Raw genomic sequence first — 22,662 nt, forward strand, 5'->3', positions numbered from 1 at the left:
TTTTCCAGCCTGGGTAACAGCAGCCATAAATGTGAAGAAAAAAACTACAGACCTGCAAGTGACTCCTGAATGCTCTAGTATTTTAATCAATGTAGTTGGCACTTTACAAGGAAGTTTACTCTGATCTTAGTTTTTGTTTGTTTAGATCTGTATGAGACTATGGAAGTAGAGTGAATAGTTTAAACTGAACCTCGTCCTTAGCAGCAAGACACAATCATCACCACATTACAGTCTTCTGCATTTTTACTGAATCATTAAAAGGCCATAAAAATGTTTAGCACTAAGGATATACCAAACATTGCGCTCAGCATCACATTCTCTGGGCTTTATCTCTAGCCTCACATTTATTATGTGTATTCATTTAGCTTCTAGTAAAGCTTGTAGATGTGTCTCTAGGTAGCCAGTTGTTTCACAAATGGGTGCTTAGAGAGCTCATTTCCAGTGCCTTTCTGTCTAAGTAACAGTCTATTTACATCCCGTGTAACTCTTGGAATATAAACTACAACTGACTTTTCAACAATATTTGTTCTCAGGTTGATTCTTTTGCCAATTCAGTGTAAGCACCTAGTGCTGGCTTGCAGTTGGTAAAAACAAAAGTTTGGCCACATATCTGCAGCATGACAGTGTTAGAGAGACGCTGGTGGCTATAAAGAGAACATTAAAAGTTAATCCCTCAAAACACGATGGCTTTAGAAACTGTGCAAAATAAACCACGGATGTTCTTACTATTAAAGTGGAACTTTGCTGCACCTCCCATAGATTAAGAAGACAGCTCCTTAACTCTGGAACTGCTTTATTTCAATTTCATCTCTAAAGGCAGGACTTCCTCTTGGCACCTCATAATGTCTTTTTGAAGAAACCACATGAAATTTTACTGTCTTGTGAGTTCAGACACGAGCCCTTTAAAATTGTTATCAAACACAGGTTAGCATGAAGTTGTATCAGGTATTTTGTCAACAGTGCTTAGAATGGAAGCTTTCATAAAGATGCTAGGGGTCCACAAGCCATATGAAGTTATCTATAAAGAAAAATGAAAGAGAAACATATTCTAGTTTGTCCATAAGCCAATACACCATGGACATTCTAAGACTGGGTAACACTGAGATCATCTGGGTGACACTGAGACCATCTTCCTGAGATGAGTTCTCATGGCAGTGTCTCTTTGGCAGAAGAAAAGACAAGGTCCTACAATTTTGTGAAGATTTCTGCAAGCAGTTTCTATATTGCAGCAATTTAAAGGGTGTTCACATTTTGTTTAGCTGAATTGTATCTCCTGATACCACATTTCTTCCAAGTAGCTGAAGGTTATTTTTACTGCATTGCAGCAGAAAAAAAAATATGGGAAGGTATAAGCATAATAATGTTTTAATGGAGTAACCTAATACTGCTCTGTAATGAAAATGGAATTGGGCTTATTTTAAAAAGGCAGAGTCCCATACTCTGATGAAATGAAAAATATATATCTTTGGCTTTGTGGAAGTGTTCTACACATTTTGATAGGTGGTGTAATTCTTAAGCCACAATAAGGCAGTGATTTGATTGAATCAGCCTCAGGTACTACTTAAACTATGTTTAATGCTGGGAGTACTTAAAATGGATGTACACATTCATGGTTTTGATCAGGTATATGGCTGGCACCCTATATAAAATTTACAAATTATATGTTTCTTTAGCTATTTTATTGAACTTTCTCATTTGAAACTCTATCTGGGATAAAATTGCTGTCTTTCCTTGGTTTAGGGCTGCACTCAGCTGTTAAGCCTTGAATGTGTATGTCCACATTCTTCTTCAGCTAATGATGAGGTCACTAAAACCATCATGTTCCTCCCTTAGGCTGCTCACCATTGGTAATCATATTTGCCCTGAAGGGTTTGTTACACCAAAGGTGTAAGGTCTGCTGTTGAATGTGTAGCATCAGTCCCACACAGTTTCCATGACACCATTTCATAGTAAAAGAACATTGAAAATCCCAGTCTGATACAGTGAATTAACATCCACTAATTAACCAAGGGAAAAATTTCAGCATTCTGGAGTCAGTAAAGTCTAATAAAATTCTTTGCATTGATCAGAAGGTGACAGATGCAGAACAGTCCTACTGAGTGTCATGCATGTCCTTGCTGAGTGTTGCCTTTCTGGTTTATTGCTATTTGTATTGATGTGGTAATACCCAGAGCACTGGATCACTGTTGCTGTCCCCTGCTCTGTCCAGCCACAGAAGCAGATAGATGCCCTTTCTCTTTCAAGGCAAATGACATTTTCATTTTGAACTCAAAGCTGCAAAAGCTGCTCTTTAAGGAATGTCATTTAACTTTTTTTTTTTCTCTGCTGTTCTGCAAGGGTTAGGTATTTCTGCATCCTGCATTTCTTGTTGAGCTTTGCTTCTCTGTCTCTTGTATTCTGCAGACACTGTAGAAGATGAAATGGAAATGGCCACAGTACGACATAGACCTGAAGCTCTTGAACTGCTGGAAGCACAGAGTAAATTCACAAAGAAGGAACTTCAGATCTTATATAGAGGTTTCAAGAATGTAAGCTCTTCCTTTTTGATTTTACCAATCCTTTATAGGATGAGCCAGTGCAGTCCCAGCAGTGTAAGAATGAGCAGCAGAGGAGATAAGGGACTCAGTAGCTAAATACTGCATGTCTGGTAAGATGAGGAGACATCACTCTGCAAGAATTGGGCTGTTTAATGACCAAAAATGCAGACAAATAGAAAATACCCAGAAAGCAATAATGATAACTTAATATAGTAGCACTTTGTTCAAGAACAGATTGAAAATTATGTTGAGGCTGTTTATCTAAAGATATACTAATGGGAGAAGAACAGAAGTCCTAAATAATTTGGTCAGTAAGAGGAAAGATTTTGATTTTTGTGTTCACAGCAGCTATCACAAGAAGTAATTGCCATAAATTGCACTAGAAGGTTTGGGTTGTGTTGGGGTGTTTATTTGTTTGTTGAACAGCAGTAGATGGTTTCTTCAGTTCTTTCTAGTTCTACAAATCTATAAACTTGTTAGTTCCCCTTACTAGGTGTCATTAGTTGGGGGGTTTTTGCTGATATTTGTGCTCTGCTGGCAGACAATATTTTCAGTTGGCAAAGTTAACCACTGAGGACCCTGCTATATGGGTGCAGTTTGCCTCCTTTTTCAGTGTGTTCTTGCTGTCCTGTGGTGCTGGCCTTGATGTTGGTGTCTGTGGTTACTACAGCAGAGAAATAAGATACAGTAAGATTTTAGCTGGTATTAAATTGTGACTCTACACCAAAAGCAAGAGCGTCCCTTGGTTTTATTAATACCATTTTTTTAAAAAGCAATTTTCTTTATAAAATAGTCCTTTTCTCCCTGGTTTGTTCTGCTTTTATATGAGCCACAATCTGTAGGTTATTACATGCAATTAACAGTGGATAGAACTTACTTGGTGTGAAAAAAAAATAATCAATAATAACAATTGCTTGCAAATCACCACTGTGTAATTTTATTCTATGCAGAGAGCTGTGAGTGCTGTGGCTGTTCAGGTGCTAAGGCTCCTGCTGAGCTGAATGTAAAGATAAATTTAATTGCATTTATCACCTTTCGATTCGGTTTTTCTTTCACCCTTGCAGAAGGGCCTTCTTCTTGCCCTTGGCATTTGCTACTCAGATGAAATTATGTAATGAAGTATCATAATGCTGAAACCACACTGAAGCAAGCTCAGCTATGGAATCAAAGAGGATCTCTTCAACAGCTTGTACAAGAAGAGGTGTAAATCCTGCAGAATTCTTAGGTGCCGTGCATTCGTAACAAGAAGGGATGTTTTAGAAGTACATTCTTATTGAGGGCTTACAGTGCAAGTAAAATACAGTCACTTACTGTGTCCTGTCTATATATCATCCTCAGTTCCAGATGGTATATAATGTTGGCATAGTAGTGATTAACAGTGATTGCTCTTAAAAGCTTTTCATTTCCTCAGGGTACCAGAGAACATTCCCCTGCTAATGGCAGTATTCCCTAGGCACTGCAAATCATGAACTAATGTCCCTAATTATCCGAGGCAAAAAGGTAAAAAGTATAGTGGATATAATAAGCCTTCTGTCTGTTTCTCTAAGAATTATTATTTTTAGAGTCTGAGAAATGAAAGACCTCGATTATCCTCTGCATAAAATGAGGTATGGGAAAAGAGATTGGGTTCTAAGGAGGTATTACCATTTTACTGGTTTTTTGAAAGGAGGAATTCCAGCTCTTCCTATGCTTTTGTGTTCCAAGCTGTAAGGCCTACTTACATCAAAGGATTTTTGGAGGTAATGTGTAGTAATACATCTTTATTCAGGTGTTTCATTTCCTTATCAGTACATGATAATTCAAGACATGCATGTAGACATATCGTGACTGCTTAGGTCTAATGAGCATGAACTGCTGAGGTTTTGTGTTTTACATAATTGCCAAACTATCAATTACTTTCAAAAATACTGTAAAGTGTGCCCAGGGCTAGTGAAGGTCATAAAAGTAAATCAGGTTAAAGCAGTAGTCTTTAGCCCAAGCATTAGACTTCAGAAGCAAAGGATTTCAAAACTTTCAGTGGAGTTGGGGTTTGTTTTGTCTCTTATCAGTTTCTACTGCAAAATTTGCTGCTATATCACACTTCCCTAATGACTTCAGAGATCTGGAAGGGCAGGTCTGCTTCAGATCTCTGAGCAGCAGGGGAGCAGCCTGCCTCACCATGGTCTTCACTACACGTTGCAGGGGGATCTCTGCTCTGGCACTTGGAGCACCTCCTCCCCGTCCTTCACTGACCTTGGTGTCTGCAGCGTTGTTTCTCTCGCATATTCTCACTCATCTCTCCAGCTGCCATTGCTCTTGAGCAACGACTTTTTCCTCTTCTTAAATACATTATCACAGAGGTGTTAGCACCGTTGCTGATTAGCTCAGCTGTGGCCAGCAGTGGGCCCATCTTGAAGCTGTCTGACACAGGCTGTGTTGGACCACAAGGGGTGATTCTAGTGATCCCATTATCAAAACCTTGCCACACAAACCAAATACATTCAGTAGCCTCTTTTCAAGAGTGGCCAGGTACAGGAGGGAAAAAAAGAATAAGGGGAATTTAGAATGATAATTCCCCTAACATACTTCTCTCTCACCTTGCATTCTGCTACTGAACTACTTCCCCTGATGAAAGTTTTAACTTCATCTTTGTATTTTACATACTTTAACCAAAGTTTCTTCCATAAACTGTGATAATTACTTTTTGAACCTATTTTTGACATCTACAGCATCCTGTGGGAAATTAGCTCCATACATAATTATGCCTTCTGTGAAAAAGAATTCATTTCTGTGTCAATCCTGCTGCCTTTTATTTTAATAAGTTATTTATAGTATTTCTGCTGTGAGAAAATGAGTAACTAATACCATTACTTCTCCAAGAGACTCTGTTTTACATGCACATTTCCTAGTCTCTTCTTGTCCTAACTGAAAAGATTTTGTCTATATATTCTCACTCCAGCCCAAAGATTTCACTGAATCCTGACTAGTACAAGAATGTCTGTTCTGAGATAGGCATGACCAGACCTTCTCACAGCTTACATCCAGTTCTTTATTATTTGTGACTTTAAATTGCTTACATATAGTTCTGACTGACCTCAGATGAGAAAGCAGCAAACACTCCTGTATTTCTCTATGGTTGGTTTGATTCATTATCTGGTTTTCACTTATACAAAATTTAAAAGGTAATCTTCTAAATGCATTTTCTTCAATTTGATTCTTCCAGTGTAGGGAAATTATACCCCAAATCCAGAAAACAGTCATTCAAGCAGAAGGATCATAGAATCTTAGCATCTCTGTGTGTATGTACACACCTGCAAACTTCAGATCACAGTGTAGTAGTACAACTGATGCTCTAGGAAGCAAGAAGTAGAGGTTAAGTGCAGGAAAGGCCCAGAGAGCACTGAAGTGCCCTTCTTGGTAAGGGCTATTTTGGTAGTGGTCAAAGCCAACATTTAAAATACAAGAGGAGACATGCTGGAGCAGACAGAAGGAGGTGGGATAAGTGCCTTCAGATGACCTAACAACTATTAGAAGGAAAAGCACTGAGGGAGAGCCTATGCCTGTATTCAGTAGTTTAGCCATTTTCAAGCTTCTATACTATCCTTCTCAGCCTGCCCAGGCTCAAAAGAGTGTGCCTAGCACGTTGGTTTTACAGTGATCCTGCACTCTTGTTGATGAATTGTTGCTCAGCTGCCATCGCAGTGGGACCTCTCCATTTTGTATTTGGCTTCCTGTCATCCCATTTCTTGTAAATTGAAATTGTGATTGCTGCAGTCATTAACCTTTCAAACCAATGGCTCTGTGGCAGGCCTAGTACAAGTGGTACTTCACAATAAATTGCAAGGACTATCAAGCATGCACTCAACATGTGGTCTTTCTTTCTCTTTTGTCCATTGATAGGTTTCTCACAGTTCTAAAAATGTCCCTGAGCTACGGCACATTTCCATTTGAAATATGCTTAGATAATGCTCTTGCTGCTCAAAAGATGCTCCTGTGCTAAACTTAAAAGTTAATGCTCTTTTAATTTTGGTTGATTTTGTTTGTTTGTTTGTTTCTCATCAAAAATTCTGCCCATCTCTCTATTGGGAAACTATTAGACTTGCCTGGAAAAGTGATTTTAACCAAAAGTGATTTTTATCAGGGAAAGTGCAAATTGAAGTCATGCACACATAAAAAAGTCCCTGGATACATACTGTAGCTTCAGATAGGCATCACTATACTAGTAACCTTTATTGGGAAAGCAACATTTGTAAGATACATTTCTTCCCCATTATTTATTCCCTAAAGCAAATGAGGCAAGCCATGACAGTAAGATAATAACTCTGATAATGTTACAGCTCAGAGCTAGGCTCCCCCATCACACTGCCCATCTGTGTAAGGATATGTTTGTGCATAACTCAAAATATGCTAATTTATTCAAAGTTTTTTTCCTCCCCATTTCAATTATGGTTTGATGGAAGCATTGTGTTCCTGTATGCTGCATTTCTAAGCCTCACAGAGTTTAATGAAAACTCATTTTATAGGTTATAAAGCTCATTTATTGATTGTCTAGAGTATTTGAGGTTTGTACAGTAAAATACAACCATTCTTACTGTCCTTTTCTGGAAAATTCCTTCCCTTCTGTTCCTTCTGCTGTTAGCCTCACACAGAAAAAAAAATAATGAGGAGAAAATGCTTGGTTTATCTATTTAATTCTATTTCCAGTCTAATGACTAGGAAATAAAAACATATGGTTCATGTTATGTGCATTTATCTAAGATCTATCTACATACCCAACTGTAAAAATATACTTAGGATACTTTTGATAAGTTGGACTGGGTGGCCTTCAGAGTTCTCTTTTGGTGAACAGTTCCATGAGTGAACTGCCCACTTTCAGATCAGAAAAGTAATTTAATCTCCAATTAGTATCTCCTTTTAGAAAACTCCTGTGACTTGATTAGCTTTCATAAGGTAACAGATAGGCAGCAGTATAATGACACTCTCCAAGCAAGCAAACCTAGAAGCTGGATCCCATGTCTGCTGTCAGTAGACAGACTTCTGTAAATCATCTTTTTTCTGTCTAGAGAGAGCTTCTGAAGACATACATAATGCACTTAGCTCAAGCCTCTGGCTTTAAAACCTGAGTTACTATTCACAAGTTGTGCTTCAGGTCTGTTGTTCTCTCAGCTTTCAATGACTGGAGAAAACCTTTAAAAAAAATACTAACCCAAACAAACCTCAGCAAGGCAGAAGTTCTTTCAAAAGCCCTGGGCTTAGAAGGGACTTCTCCATATTTCAAACAAGGCTATGCTAAACCTTTCAACAAGCTGAGCCATAAGTAGTGCTTACAGAGCCATTCTGTTTTTCATTCAGGAGTTTGTTGAGAAACTTGAAACTTTTCAGATATGAGAGTAAAAATGATTTGGCAGTACAGTTTGACAGGCCTGGCATATAGTTGTCAGTCCTCACTAATTTACAGACCTTAATGCATTCAGTGGAGGTTCCCATTTCAATTAGTCTCGCAGTTGCTGGCACAGATTGAAATCTTCTTTTTGAAAGTTAATAATGAACTCAGTCCCCACACTTCTATTCATCTCATGACTTACTGCTGTTCGTGGAGATAGTTCATGTTGTGTTCACTAGGGAAAAACTGTCATCTAGCATGCCAAGGACTGGTTTTGTATTAGTGATTGCTTACTCTTGAATTGTCTCTGGGAAATGAAGATGCCAAATCACTAATTAAGAGGCATGCAGGAAGAGTGGGATTTTAAGCACCAATTATCAATAGTGGTGCAAAATACCAAGTACCTCTAAAATTCTTTGCTCTAAAAACATCAATATTATATTTTGGTGGAATTGTATTGCTCTGTGTGTTTACCAGTCCATCCTGTTTAGCACTGCCAGTGCTCTGTCCTCTGCTCTGGTATGGTCCCAGCAGGGATGCTGTAAGGCGTGCCATCAGTCATGCCAGGCTGACACTTGATGCACAGTGTACCTTCTGCTCTGCTCTCCAGCTGCTCTCTCTACTCTGCTGGTGGAGCTGTTTTCTACCACAGAGCTTTCATGTGCATCATTATGTAATATCTGAGGAATATAAATGTTTATGAACTAGAATATGAGCAGCAGAATATCTTCTTTGGCTACGGTTCAGGGCAGTTACTTTTTTTTGGCTGCATCTTGACTAAGAATTACAAAGCTTGGCGCTTGAGTTTTGTGCAGTTGTTGGATTTTGGTTTCTTGGGTAATCATAAACATTAGAGAAGTAAAGTTTGGTGCAATGCACCACCAGTGATGTTATTTAAAAATCTAGTGATTAGACACTTTCTTTTTTCTCACTGGTCTCCTTTTCTTCATCTGTTGTCTTCTGGTGATACTTCTGGATAGTGCAGTTTGACAGCTTGGGTCCTGACTACTTCAAAACTTTATAGACAAAATCTTCTTTGTGCTGGACTCAGGGATATGTTCTGGATCCCAGGAATTTCCAGGTAGTTTTGGATCTGTATAATTTATATATTGTTTTTTTAGTTCCTGATCAATTTACCCCAAAGCAGCGACACATAGGTTTCATCACAAAGCAGTGAAACCAGCAAAACTCTTTTCTTGATTTCAATACAGTTAATTTCCAATGAGAAATGCCTTTAGCATTACATCTGTGCTAAAAAATAAACACTTGTAAATCTCCAAATAAAGCAGCAAAGCACAAGTGACAAAGTTTCCAGGTCACATATTTCAGTGTCATGGAAATGTATGACAAGGCTTGAGCCAACCTGCATTTACCTTTGAGTGAAAAGTGTAAAATCCAGTGTCTAGCAGAGCCCACATTCTTTAGATCAGCTGGACATTTGCACAGCTGCTCTTCACTCCCATTATGAGAGCGATTCTCATGTTAACTTCCAAGTTAGGGAATTTATTCAACCCAATCAATTCCAGTGTGAAATATACTTCAAGGACCTTAGGTACGGTGAGTATAGCAGAAGAAATAGAAGCAAATAACTTAGAAGACAGCATGATTCAGTAAACACAGCATGAAACTAGAAGTCTAAAGACTCTAGCCTTTTGGCTCTAAGGCTGGCTTATTAACTGCCACACACCTTTAAAAGCCTTAACTATCACACTAAAAAGCCTTCTGGGTTGCAAGAGACCATTATACTAGTGCTCCAATGCCTGCATGGGCTCTGCATTGACAACTGCCTAATTTAATGTCTCTGGTCTGACAACCAAAACCTTTTAGAGTGTCCTTGGCTATCTGAGAGATTGCTTCTCAGCCTTTGATCAAAGCCTCCTCAAATGCGCCCTGGGAACAAAGTGGGGAGCACCAGTAGGGGGGCTGGTAGTTGTGGGAAACTGAACTTTCCCAGGAACTGGAGATAGCAAAGTTCATCCTTGCAGGAGAGCAAAATGAACACTGAATTCCTCAGCATTAAGAGCGAGGTGTGTGTTCTGTGAGCAGTATGTTTGAGTGAGACTGTTACCCCCCAAGGCCAAGCTCCATATCCATCAAGTGGAAATGAGAGTAACCCCATGCCTCAAAATAGCACTGGTCTGGGAACCACTCTGTATGGTATGTCTAACAATCATTTCTCTGCTCCATCTATGCATCTCTGACACTGTGACCCACCTCACCATGGGCTCACCAAAAGAAATGTGAAGAATATTTTCACAAGTAACCCCGTGGTAGCTGGGCACGGCAGTATTTGCCTCTGGCACACTGTCTGGCATGCACCATCATAGGTAGCAGAGCAGCAGACACAAGATTGTGCTTGTGATTGCCAGTGCCAGCACTAAGCACTGGGTGCATGGGAAGAGTATTGCACAGGCTAATAAAGCTGGATCAACAGGCCAGAAATCTAGGTTCAACAGCTTCCGTATTGTCTTGCTGAATAACCTAGTTCTTCTCACATTCTTTTTTTCACCTCTTTCCTAAGTTTTTAGGTCATAAACTTTTTGTCAGTCCTCTCCATGTGCTAAGTACTGAGTCCATGTAAAAATCAGAGCACAGTGGGTGATTTGTTACCGTTAGAAAAAATTGAAAGCAGGTAATGTTTGTTTCCTTCCTCCAAGGAGGGATGAGAAAGAAGAGTGATGCCACATAAACCAACTGAGAAGATGCAAAATCAGATTCAAGTTGACACCAGCAAGTAATGGGAAGTTTGGTTATCAGTTTTTAACTATCTCTGTAGATTCACCCACTCTAGATGCCCACTCTAGCCCAAATGTCATGAAGATTTTTTGACCCTCTTCATGTATACTTCTCTATAAGGATGCCTGCTTAAGGCTTCCAAAGCTCTAGATAGAAACTTAACAATTATATTTTGTTTGGCTGGTTTGTCCCCCACCACATCAACTGTGGTGAAAAGAACATCCTCTTCTTTCAGTCTGTCAGACAGCTGAAATTTACTGGTAATTGGCTCTACAAACTTCCAGTCCAGTCCCAGAGGAAGATATTCCCATGAGGCAATACCAAAATGTATTCTAATCACTCTTTTGTTGCTGGTAGGTAAGCTGGTGCTTGCCCCTGTTGCCCTGTGCTGCAAAAACCTGATCCCTTTTTTTTTTTGGTTGCTTCAGAATGTTATTATTTTTAAAATGTTTCTGTTAGATTGATAAGCCATGGCAAGTGTGCCTCTGGGCCAGGGCATTCCTGCCATTCAGCTGCAACGTGCCAGGGAGATTTGGAGTTCTCAGTTCAGCAAGGGACCTGAAACTGGAGGTTGCAGGTTTTGGCCTGCGAAAGAGAAATCTTTCTTCACGTGATCCTTGCTTTCTGCATTTAGAGTTCTTGGGAGCAGAATCTTTTGAGAAATCTCAGGGTCCTCAAGGAAGTTTCCTGCTTCATTTCTCAATGAAGAACTAATTATTATCCTAAGATTGAAGCCCATCCCTTTTCAAGTAAGGTGATTGTCTCAACACTAAACAGTCTATTAGCAGTCTAGAAGCTTATGCAAAGGAATTAATTGGGTTCTTTTCTGTTTCTTATCTCTTAAGTAGTACAATTCTCCAGATTTGAGTCTCTCACCATTCCTCAGACTCCATCAAATAACCACAATGAATCTAGTTCAAAAAAAAATCAATCCCCTGCACTTGCAGGAGTGTTGAGAGTAAATAAGTCAAGCAGCATCTGCTTCGCTGAGCAAGAGACGGAGTGCCCTCCCCTGTAACGCAGCCCGAGCTGTGGCAGCCTTATTTTCTTACTCTCTTCTCAGAAGTTGTGGAACAGAGACAAATTTTGTGTGTCATAAAATGAAGCAGATCTTGCAAGAAGTTTTTATGCTCAGCCATTTGGCCCTCAATGAATCTCCATAAAGAATGATACAACTGTGAGAAATGAAATCTCTTACTTTGGCCTACCCTGTATGAGAGAGAACTCTTCAGCTGTGTCTGATTCTCTAGTTATCTTTTTCCTTCCTTCTCTGCTCTCCCTGGGAACTGTCTTCTGCTGCTTTTTTGTTTCTTTTCTTTCTTGCTGTTCATATTTTCACAAAAATATGATAGCAGATATAAATCATTATTTATTTAGGTTCATTCCACTACTCAGCTCCAATGTTTGACTTATGCTACACATTTTAGATATGCTGCCCAAAGCCTTGTGTTGGGTGTCCACATATGAGACAAGGAAAGCCTCAGAGCCTTCTAGGTGATATTTATATTGTTTATTTTGATTTTGTTGTTGTTGTGCTAAAGAAAGTTATCAGTTCATATTCCTGACTAAACTTCAAATTCCACTCTGATGCTTTTGTCATGTCTTTTAGTGAACTCCAGAAGCAATGTCTCATTTGTAAGTAGCAATGGTACATCCTACCCTGTCATATGCAACTGTTTACTCCTCTTTAAAAGAAGCATTTAGATATATGGTCCAAAGAGTGAGGGTCATTCTGGCCCTTCCATGATCATCATGAACAGTAGAGCTCAAGTGGTCAGGCATCTTCTCCGTATCTTGGACCCATGCTCTGGGGAGCCCTTTGGACAGCAGAATAAGGTACGTATAGGTGTGGTGTGCTAGAAAGTTGGATGAGCACAGATGTGACAGTGAGGCTTTGATTAGGGGTCAGTACTCAGTATCAACATCCTGTTGGCTGACAAATACACAGCAAATCAGATCAGCCTTTTAGCCAGAATATAGCTTGCCTTTTTTTATCCCTTTTCCTCACCCCTGACACACTGAGGTTGCTTCTTAAATACCTTGTGCTAAATTCAGGCTTTCTTATTTTCAGATATGGCTATAAAACATTAGTAGTCATGATGATCTGCCAAATGTTAGCAGAAGGTCATTAGTACAGTTTCCTCTCCTTAAGGGTACGAGTAGCTTCTAGAGAAAACCAGAGCACCCTCCAAGCTTCTGGACTCTGACTCCCTCAAGTAAGAAAAACAAAATAAAGGCCTCCGTGGTTTTAAAGTAGAGAATTGACCTATAGTCAACAATTGTTGTTAGGAGTGGTGATGTCCTTCATTCTGGTGGTGTGAATCACTTGAGCAGGTCAAATGGAGTGCACCTGAGTGACCAGCACTTGCCAGCAAGGAGCTATTCCCCCTCCTCTCACCTAGAACTTCAGTCAAATTAAAGGGACTTGATGAAAAAGGGTCACCCAGGAATGTGTGAGAGGTAGGTCACAGCAGCAGTGCTCTCCTAAGTACATCTTCTCCCAGGAGGCTGAGAACTTAGTCTTTACTGAAGTGTTTACTATTACCTGCCCTTCTGGGTACCTGAGGCATGGGTTCTGTTACATTAAGTTTAATTGTAGCTCTTGCCTATTTGTGAAGTCAGGATTGTAAAATGCCCTCCTGTAGTGGCAAACAAGGGCACGAACAGCAAGCACCTTTCAGGTGCCAGGGACCCCTCCATAAAGTTTGGTATGTCAAGCTTTGGGGTGAGCTTTTAAGTTTGGAGCTTTAGTTCTGTTGTTTACTATTGTTTTACTACCAGTGCTAATAAGAGGAAACTAAAAATTACACTGGTCTGTGGGCATAGCTAAACAAAGAACAGTGCTGATTAGAAGTGTTTCTGGCACCTTGCCTGCTGCACGGTGGAAGCAGCCAAAGTGTTGATTGTTATTTACTGTGTGAAGCCACACATGCTGGATGTGAGCCAGTTCTGTTACTTCTGCTTGTTTGCCTCTGAAACCACTACAGCATGAAGGGGGTGGGAATAGGCTTTTGCTCATTAGCAGGAGGCTCAGCATCTTGTACATCCTCACTGTGCCATTGGGGAGCATTATCATAGCTCTTCTGCAGAAGGCTAAATGGAAGCAAGAAGTTTTGTGTTTTACCTGATGAGACAAGGCTTGAAATGAGCTTTCACATGCATTTCACCAACGGAGGGCAATGGAGAGTGATTCTATCAGGTCCACTGGTTTCCACAGTGTTCCTAGAAGTGTGTACTGTCTGTACTGAGCTAGAAAATGAGGCTACAGCTTCTGTGACAGCAGTGGTAATGCAACATGAGGTGTTGCCTCTGTGGGCCTTCAGCTGATGTCATTTTATTGTACTGGATCAGGGAGGACAGATAGAAAGGAAGGATGTCCCTTTAGACCCAGTAATTAGTGCACTCTATTTGGGGATGCCTTCTGTGTTCTACATCCTGCTTTAAAAACTTATTACTCTGTATGTCTTTCATCCCATACAGCTTCTGCCAAAACTGAGAAAAGTGTTTCTTCACCTCTGTTAGTAGCCCTCAAGGCTCACAAGCGTATTCAAGCATACCTGACTGGAACCTGTTCTTCTGTGTTCTGATCTATAGGGCTTAATTCTGCATTCACTGAAAGCAATAGCAGGCTCTTTTAGGAAAACAATTTGTCCCTCTTCAAGTTCTTGAATAAATCTAGTCTAAGACATAACTTTGGTCAACATATTTCATCATTCATCACTGTTTTGCAGGGTTGCAGGGAAGTTATTTTTTTTAATGCAAAGCAATGGCTGTTTCAATAGAGAAAAGCCTTAAAAACCCTTCTTTGTAGTCCACTTCTGAGAAAACTAAGATGAGAAAACGAAAAACCCCAAGAACTAATTCAGGTAGGAGGTTAAATTAGAAGCTGTCCCTTTTCTGAGTACACAAAAAGTAGAAGTGGTAGTTGAAATTAGAAAAATAAATAAATTAACACCCCTCCAGCAGTTTTCAATGTAATTGAACTGAGCACAGGTTACCCATTAGAGAAAATGACTGAAAATCCATCAAGCTACAAATAGGCCATTATAAACATTCTTATCTGTAACGTGTATTGCTGTGCATAGTGGGGTTAAGATCCCACAGGTGTTAAGAATATTCATATTGTCCTTAAAGTTAGAACTTTCGTCAGAGTCATTTCAAGCAGTGTAATAAATAAAAATGCAAAAGCTCCACAGCACCTTGTACTCTGAGCTCTTGAAGTTCCTACTTACTGATTATCTTCATATGTCTTACACATATTAATGTACCGGGACTCTCAGCTCTCCTACAATGCAGGAAAAGCTTCACTAATGTACTAATTAATCTTCATTTTACTCCAGGAAGCTTTTTTAGAAGGGAAAAAAAAAATTGTATTACATTCTTCCAGTTATAACTGCATTTTAAGTACACTTTGTCCTATACCCTGTATGTGTTCTACTTTAAATAGACATAGCATAATTATGGAGCATGAATTATGCTCAAACAACAACAACAAGTTCCCTGACTTAGTCCACTGCTGATGTCTCTGGTATGCCTAGATCCATATTAACTTGGAAGTTGTGTGTTCAGCAGTACAACATCAATCATTCATTAGTTAATTAAATAAATGCAGAATGTCACTGTAAAATGTTAGAAGAGTTAGCTAGATATTTAAATTACTTAAGGGGACATGAAAACTGATCTGAGTTCAACTTCTGTTTCTGAGGTGTTTGAGAAAATTAACTGATATTCTATTAATGAGTAAGTGGCATGTAGCAGAAGCCAACTCTGTAACACTAGCTGGTAACCCAGCTGCTAAACCAGTATAGAAGGTTGCAAAACTGAAGAGGGCTCCCCTGTCTAGCAGAAGGAAGGAAATGGCACTTCCTTATTTCTGCTGAGCATGTCTTTAATCAGAGATGCTACGAAGCCTTGCTTTTATGGTTTCATCTGTACAAATCATCCCCAGAGCAAGCTCTTCCTTTGAGCCAGTTTGGTGGCCACTGCTGATGATCAGGCATCCAATGCTCCTGTGTTCTAAACTTTCTCTTGCCCATCACTTGTACTTCAGCCTGTCTCTGCTCATCCTCCCATCTTGACATATCTCTTGGTAGTTACCAGCAGCTCCTTCAGCAGCTTTGCAGAGGAAGACAGGTAAGATCTGGACTCATTCTATTATGTAAGCCTGGCCAGACCTCAAAGTGATAGTGTAAAGATAGAATAAACCCAATTTTCATTCTTTGTGAGCAGTTTGAGACACTGACTTCCATTCATCCTCCCAGTCCATTGAAAAACTGCCTTTTATAGTAGTCAAACAGCAAAGCTTGAGGAACACGGAGACAGGAAGATAATATAATTGCCTGATCAAAAAGAGCCAAAGCAGGTATCTCTTCTGTAGTCATTGCAACTATCTCATATATGCACTGATTTCCTGAAAACTTCCTCAAAGCTGCCATCTGACATGTTGAGGTGCTCAATGATAAACCTATACAAAGGGAATTAAATGCTTCTGTCATTTGTCTAGTTTCAAAAAGAGGTGTTAAGAGCGGGAGCCCAAATGCTGACAATGCAGCAGTCCATGAGAGGCCAGTTCAAAGAAGCTGTTCAGAGAGATGAAAGTCTCTAACAGATTGCAGACATGGGGTCTTCTCTTTTATTTCGTAGGAGAAGCAACCCCATGAAATTTTACCAACATCTAATGGACAATGCTTTGCTTCTAGCTCAATCGCTGTGATTTCATTGCCCTCTTGGAGGGACCTAACCATGTCAGGAAATCATGAGCTCTCCTCTCCCCACGTCTTCTGTTATTTCTTCTTCTACCATTATTTAGAACAAAAGAAATAAAAGAGCATAAATATATTTTTTTCTGTGATTTAAAAAAAAAAATCTATATTAATGATTAAGGGAAAAGATCTTTTGAGCCATCCAACTATTCCCAGGTTAGCTTCCCCGCTCTCATTTTCTCCTGCTTTGTTCAGCCCTATTTCAAACATTTCAAGAGAGAGGGTTTCTCTGAATTAGCTTTTTGAGGCTGCTTCACAGGCTAGTGCACGGCATCTCTTTTAAGCATATCTTTTGAGATATTTTTCAGACTGCATTTTATTTTCCTTTCATGACATCAAAACCTTCTTTCCCCCAGAAACCTCATTTTGTTTGGATCATCTACTTTGAAGTCTGGCTAAAATAATTTCACTTTTATTAGCTGCTGCAGGTTTTTCCCCCTCTGCTTTTAGTGTTTCTCCTACTTTGGCCAATAATGTGATCTGAACTCCAGCAATGCCATCCAGCCCCTTTTCACACAGATCCCTCCTGATATGTGCTCTGCTTTTTTTTGCCTCTCCCCCTCCCCCTTTTTTAACTGGGAAAAAACCCAAAACAACAAAACCCAAGCAATATCAAAAGTGAAGCCTGTATTCTAAGAGTACTTTCAGCACATAAAGGTAATCACACTAGCACTGACTCAACTTCAAAATAAATAGGCAATAAACTATTTCTGATGAATTTATGAAGGATGGGTGGATTTATATTTACTACAGAGAAATGAGTTACAAGGTAGAAAATTGATTTGTCTAACTTACAGTAAATTGCAAACATTTATTCTCAGCATAGAGCTCAAAGGTTGGTCAGAACTTGAACTTAGCAGCTAGTGGTGCCTATGGGCACCCAGGCATAAGACCACTGCAGTTGCTGGTACCTTCCATTTCATGCACACACACAAAGCTGTCCAGGACTCCCTTTGTCCCCAGTGGCCTTTGAGACCCACACTCAGTGTGTCCCTTCCTCTCTAGGTTCCTGCTTACCTTGATGCCTCTGTGCTCCCCTGGGCTAGTGGAGCTAAGCCTTTGATGGGCTTCTGGCTCCTGGGATGCCCTGGGAGCATTTGAGTACTGGGCTCCTCAACCTCCAATATCTCTGTGCTGCTCTGGGGGTGTGCAGACAAGCTCTTGCCACACAGCTTAATGAAATCCAGCACACAGCCACAAGCAGTATGCTTATAAAATGTAAACAGTTTTATTAGGTATAAATAAAATATAAACAAGTTTAGAAGTGTATTAACTTGTGGGTTTGTTTTCTGCTCTGCTTGAAGTACATTCAGTGGTCTGCAGACATGACTAAATCGTTTTATAATGTGTCAGCTGGATATTATTTGAATTTCAAAGCTATAAGGCATAGGAAAACTGTAAAAAGTCAATTCCTGCTCTAGAGGAATAAGGTGCAGCAGGCTTTGAATTCTCTTCTTTCTATGTCTGCATGCTGAGATTTCAGACAAATTTGGTGCGTGAACTTCTCCTAATGTGCAAGTCCACATCAGGACATTGTCCACTCTTTGGAATTAAATAAAAGCCCTAGTTAAAAAAGAGCTTCTTTTCATCAGTGGCACAAGTACTTGCTTTATATCATCTGCAAAGAGTTTTCTTTAATGTCCAAGTAGGTCATTTTTCAATATTGCTTCTGCCTGCCAAATTAAGCTCACTGCTTTCTCGTGGTCCACAAGCACTGCAGTTGCTGAGAGAGCCCTGGGTTTTCCTGTTTGCCATGAGAATTTACCATATCAATGTAACATGATGCTATTAGTAACAATCACTCATGCTGGCAATCCTGAACTGTACCTACTCTTTTTCCAGGAAAGGATTCTCTCCCTACATCCTTTCTCTGGCTTATGACACAGAAACAACATGGGCAAAATCTGACACCAAGTGAGAATGCAGAAGGATATCAAGAAATAGCTTATTTCATAGTTTTCACAGTATTTACCATTGCTTAAAAGTGAGCTGGGATTTCAGATCAGTCTGGCTGGAAATTTGCATCCATCTGATGTCTTTTTGGTTTGATCTTGGACTGTTATGTCTGACAAATGAGATAATATTTGGTTGGTGAGAGCGTGATTAAAACTTAGCTGTGAAAGAGCTTCAGAAAGGGAAGAAAAGATTAAGATCTGGAAAAGATTTTTAGATGTGAGGATTCAAAGCAAGGGGGTGACAGACCTGTTCTTTCAAGAACTATGAAAGGGAGACTACGTGAAATAGTAGTTACCTTATTAGCCTATTGCAAAGGTGAAGAGAAAAGGAACAGGAGTAAGCAGCAGACGGAGGAACTGAGAATAGGCTCTGGGAAGAGCTCTTTCTGCAGACTGTAGTGAAATGCAGAAAAGACCAGGAACAAAATTCATCCTTTGGCAGGACCAAGCAGCTCTGGAGAGACCCAATGGATTGGGAAGTCTGGGCAGAAGACCCAGGGTTGCCGTGTGTTGATGCCAGCTGGGGATATTATGTTAAGCAGCAGGCACTCAAAGGAGACATTTGAAGTGAGCTGCTGTGGATTTGTAGCTGTAGGAAGGAAAGTTATAAGCCTCAGAAACCTTGACACTTTGCCATGGCACCGTTGCTCTTTGGCTTTTTTGCCGCTTCCAGGTTTTGTTTTTATTTTGCAACTTTAAACTTCACGCAATATAATTCTTACCACCCCTTCTCAGCCAATTTTGTCATCTAAACATGAGAGATTATTATTTTTTTAATGACCCAGCAGCTTACTGATAGCAGGAACTGGAGTGGGGGTTTAAGCTGTGGATTTTTGGTAGTATTGGTTTTAATGTATATGCATGCTGTTTCAAATGAAATGCATGCCCTTCCATGAAGCTTTGTGTTCATGGGAAATCTGAACTTCAGGCAGAATAGAGGTGAATGCTAGAAGAGACAATATTATCAGGTAGAAACAACTGAGTCAGTTGACATGAACATATATCTAAAATGAAGAACAAAACCTGCCAGCAGATAAAGCAAGGAATAGAACCTATAATGCTAAAGCCTCTAATTAAAATACATTTTAAATTGTCAAAGCTCCTAAGACAGTTTTATCCATCATACAAAACTCCTTGTTATGCAGACTAAAGTGAGCTCTGAGTTTTTCTCCTGCATTCTCTTTCTTACATCTCACCATTTCTCCGTTTGTTTTGTAACATTTCTTTTTATGTGTGTGCCCTGTTGGAGTTTGCCTCTTGTCCAAAAGGAGTGTTGATTAGGTAGTAAAGAGAAACCCACCTGTTGCAGCATCCTGAGAAATGAGGAGAGACAGCTGAAGCTTTTAAATAATGTACAGGGTTTGGAGTGGTTCATCTGACCACGTACTGGAAGGGTGATTTCCCAGAAGGAAAGCTGCGAGCACAAGAGATCATCAAAAGGCAGAAACCTATTTTTTATTCCCTCTCTCTTCTTTCTGTTGGTTTGTATTCTTTTTCTCTTTAAAGGAGGGAGCACTGGACTCAGGAAAAAAAGTTCTAAATGAATTTTTGCTCCTTTTTATTCTCCAGAAGGAAAATAGAATACACCATTTTAAAAGCCTGTCAAACAGAAATTTTCTGTAACAAAATAAATGATACACAGTTGGAGGAAAAAGAATACAGGAAATGGTTTAAATAAAACTCACATTTTTCTTTCAAACTGTTTAATTCTTTTCCTCTCTTTTATAAAAGTTTAAATAAAGGTTAGAAAGACTTTTTTAATTACAGTACTAATTATAGTTGGTACAATGGAAGAAGTCAGCAGTAACTTGATATAAAGCCACGAGGCATACTTAACAATGACAATATTGAATCTCTTCCACCGAACTAGAGAACTCTCCTGATAAACACACGACAGCCTGATTTATGAGGCAAGAAAAGAACACTCTTGGAGGTAAATTCTGTTGACTACACATACATTTAGAGATGCTGGATTCATTTCACCCTTCTTCCCATTCCCCAAAGGCTGTGGTTTGCAAGGCAGTGTGACCCAGCAGTCAGTGTAGATCTTGTCTCGCAGAGACCTGTGCTCTAATTCTGTCTCCTCATCAGTGACAGCCTCTGTGACCAGGAACAAGTCATTTTCTACTTCTGTCTCTGTGACCTCTGTCTGTTCTGGTCAAACAGAATTGTTTCTTACTATGTGTTTGTACATGCTTAGTGATGGTGAAGAGCTCATTTTGGCTGAGGGTAAGTGACATAAATCAAAATATCCCTAGGTCTAGAGTTCTGACATGCGTTTCACAGGTGGTACATTCATCTCTCAATTAGCAGGACTGCAGTATTTGTTTCTTAGCTGAAGCTGTCAGAACTATGAATATCTCAGAGTTGCTTATTTGATCTAGTAGCATTTATTCTCACAGGAAAAGCTGTTACTATACTGATAAAAGGTGTTACACTGTTCTTTATCTTCATTTGAAGCTATTTTCTTTCCCCAAGTTATGATTAGAAGCATGTGAGTTTGAGCCATCAGTCCAAATAGCATAGCAATAGACAAAAATATATGTATGAACTTTAACACTTCATTTGTCTTCTCTTACTTAGCTTTGTTTCTAGAAATATTTTCCTTCTACAGAGCTTGTGCTTGTGGCACAAAATAATGTTTTGTCCCATGGGAACTCCTTGGGAAGATACTTGTAGCTGATACTTCATGCATTAATATTTGGTTGAAAGTGCAAATTCAGACATATTAACCCCTCAGAATCACAGACGTGTTCTTTATGGTCTCTCGAACATATGAGCTGCCTGGGTCAGATGGGATGGTTTTAATTTCTTGTCTTTCACACCTTTTTCTCAGGAATGTCCCAGTGGTGTTGTCAATGAAGAAACCTTCAAAGAGATTTACTCTCAGTTCTTTCCACAGGGAGGTGAGTACTTGGCAGATATACCTAGTACTGCAGTTACGTTCCTTACTTCCCAGGTCAAATTACAAGATTGCAGTCTCCAGCTCTGTCTGAACTCATGGAGTACTTCCTCCATGGTTGGGCTCATTTTAAACTGTCTAGCTCTGAATGAAATGCAATGATAGCTACCAGAAGTCAGTCTTGTATTACGAAGTTATTACCTGTGTTTGGGCACCTTTGAAAGCCATCTTTCTCTGAGTAGGTTGTTTCTTTTTAAACTGTCTGCATAGTTTTCCCCATTCTGTTTTATTCCACAAAACCTTTCACAGCAGGAATGAAAGCTGTAGGAGGCACTACAGGCAAAACTCCCTTGATTTCTGTAGGGCTTTCTCTACTTTGAGGGAATTTGTTGCTAACCTTAAGTTCAATTAATGAGTTTCCAGGGGTTTTATTAATTTCTTTATCTTCATTAGCTTTTAGTGCAAATGAACGTAACACACACAAATGTATGACTTTTTTTTTGCCTTGAACCTCAGATTTTATTTTGATCTGAATTGTTTTCCTCTTTTTTTCTCCCTCTTGCTTTTACTGTTCAGTCCTCCCTCTTCATATTTTCCTACAACTCTTCAATCCTGCCTCTTCATCTTCTCCCACAGCTCTTGAGATCTGCGCATTTCCTTGGGACTGTTCATAGCCTTTTCTTTTCACTTCTATTAAAACCAAACCAAACCAAACACAATAAACCCACAACAAACAAAACCCCACAAATAATTGATAGGAACAAAATGTCTCTCAATTAGTTTTATTTTGAATAAAGGCCTAGAAGGTAAAGAGCAGCATTCAGTGTGGATTACCATTGCTGAAACCCTTAACAAGTAGGCACACTCAATGGGGAAGGACAAAAAGCTGCAAGAGTTGACCTGCCTACTGCTTATTTCTATATCTAAGCTTTTAAAGCAGTTTCAGATAGTATATTTTTTTTGGCTAGTGAAAATAATTCTCCCTATGTGATTTGCTACACCTTTACTACACTTAAAGCAATAACAAGAAATAACTATCTCTCCTCTTGTTACACTCTGAACTGTGTATGGGTGAAGAGAGAGCACACCTTATTGACCACTTCAGTTAGTCACAGCCAGTTTTCCCAAGGTTTTTAAGCATATCACATGATGATATGAAATAAGCAGCAAGCCAGCTTCCTCACCTGTGGGTAAGCATGAGCTGAGTGCAGCAGGAGCTTTATGAGAAGCTCAACTTCAACCTGGATAACAGGCCTGGCTTCAGAGGAGGCAGGGTAGTCCAGATGCACAGATGGTGGTGTCTGCTTCCCCCATTTAAAGGGAATGAATGAACACATTTTTCTTCTTTAACATATGAAATGGATCCCCTGTCACAGTCATTGAGCTGATAAAGTAGCAATCCCATTAG

At 39.6% G+C, this 22,662-nt stretch overlaps 1 protein-coding gene across 12 annotated transcripts in view; it reads left to right on the forward strand.

Moving 5' to 3' along the window:
• KCNIP4 (potassium voltage-gated channel interacting protein 4) overlaps positions 1–22,662 on the forward strand; it is a 274,262-nt gene that overhangs the window by 244,107 nt on the left and 7,493 nt on the right. For all 12 annotated transcript variants that reach the window (XM_054172364.1, XM_054172361.1, XM_054172358.1 and 9 more), the window contains 2 exons: positions 2,404–2,528; positions 21,189–21,258. In XM_054172364.1, the coding sequence (XP_054028339.1) occupies positions 2,404–2,528; positions 21,189–21,258 (195 nt within the window). The remainder of the gene's footprint in view (positions 1–2,403; positions 2,529–21,188; positions 21,259–22,662) is intronic.

The sequence above is a fragment of the Dryobates pubescens genome, chromosome 23, assembly GCF_014839835.1.
Source record: "Dryobates pubescens isolate bDryPub1 chromosome 23, bDryPub1.pri, whole genome shotgun sequence".
NCBI lineage: Eukaryota > Metazoa > Chordata > Aves > Piciformes > Picidae > Dryobates > Dryobates pubescens.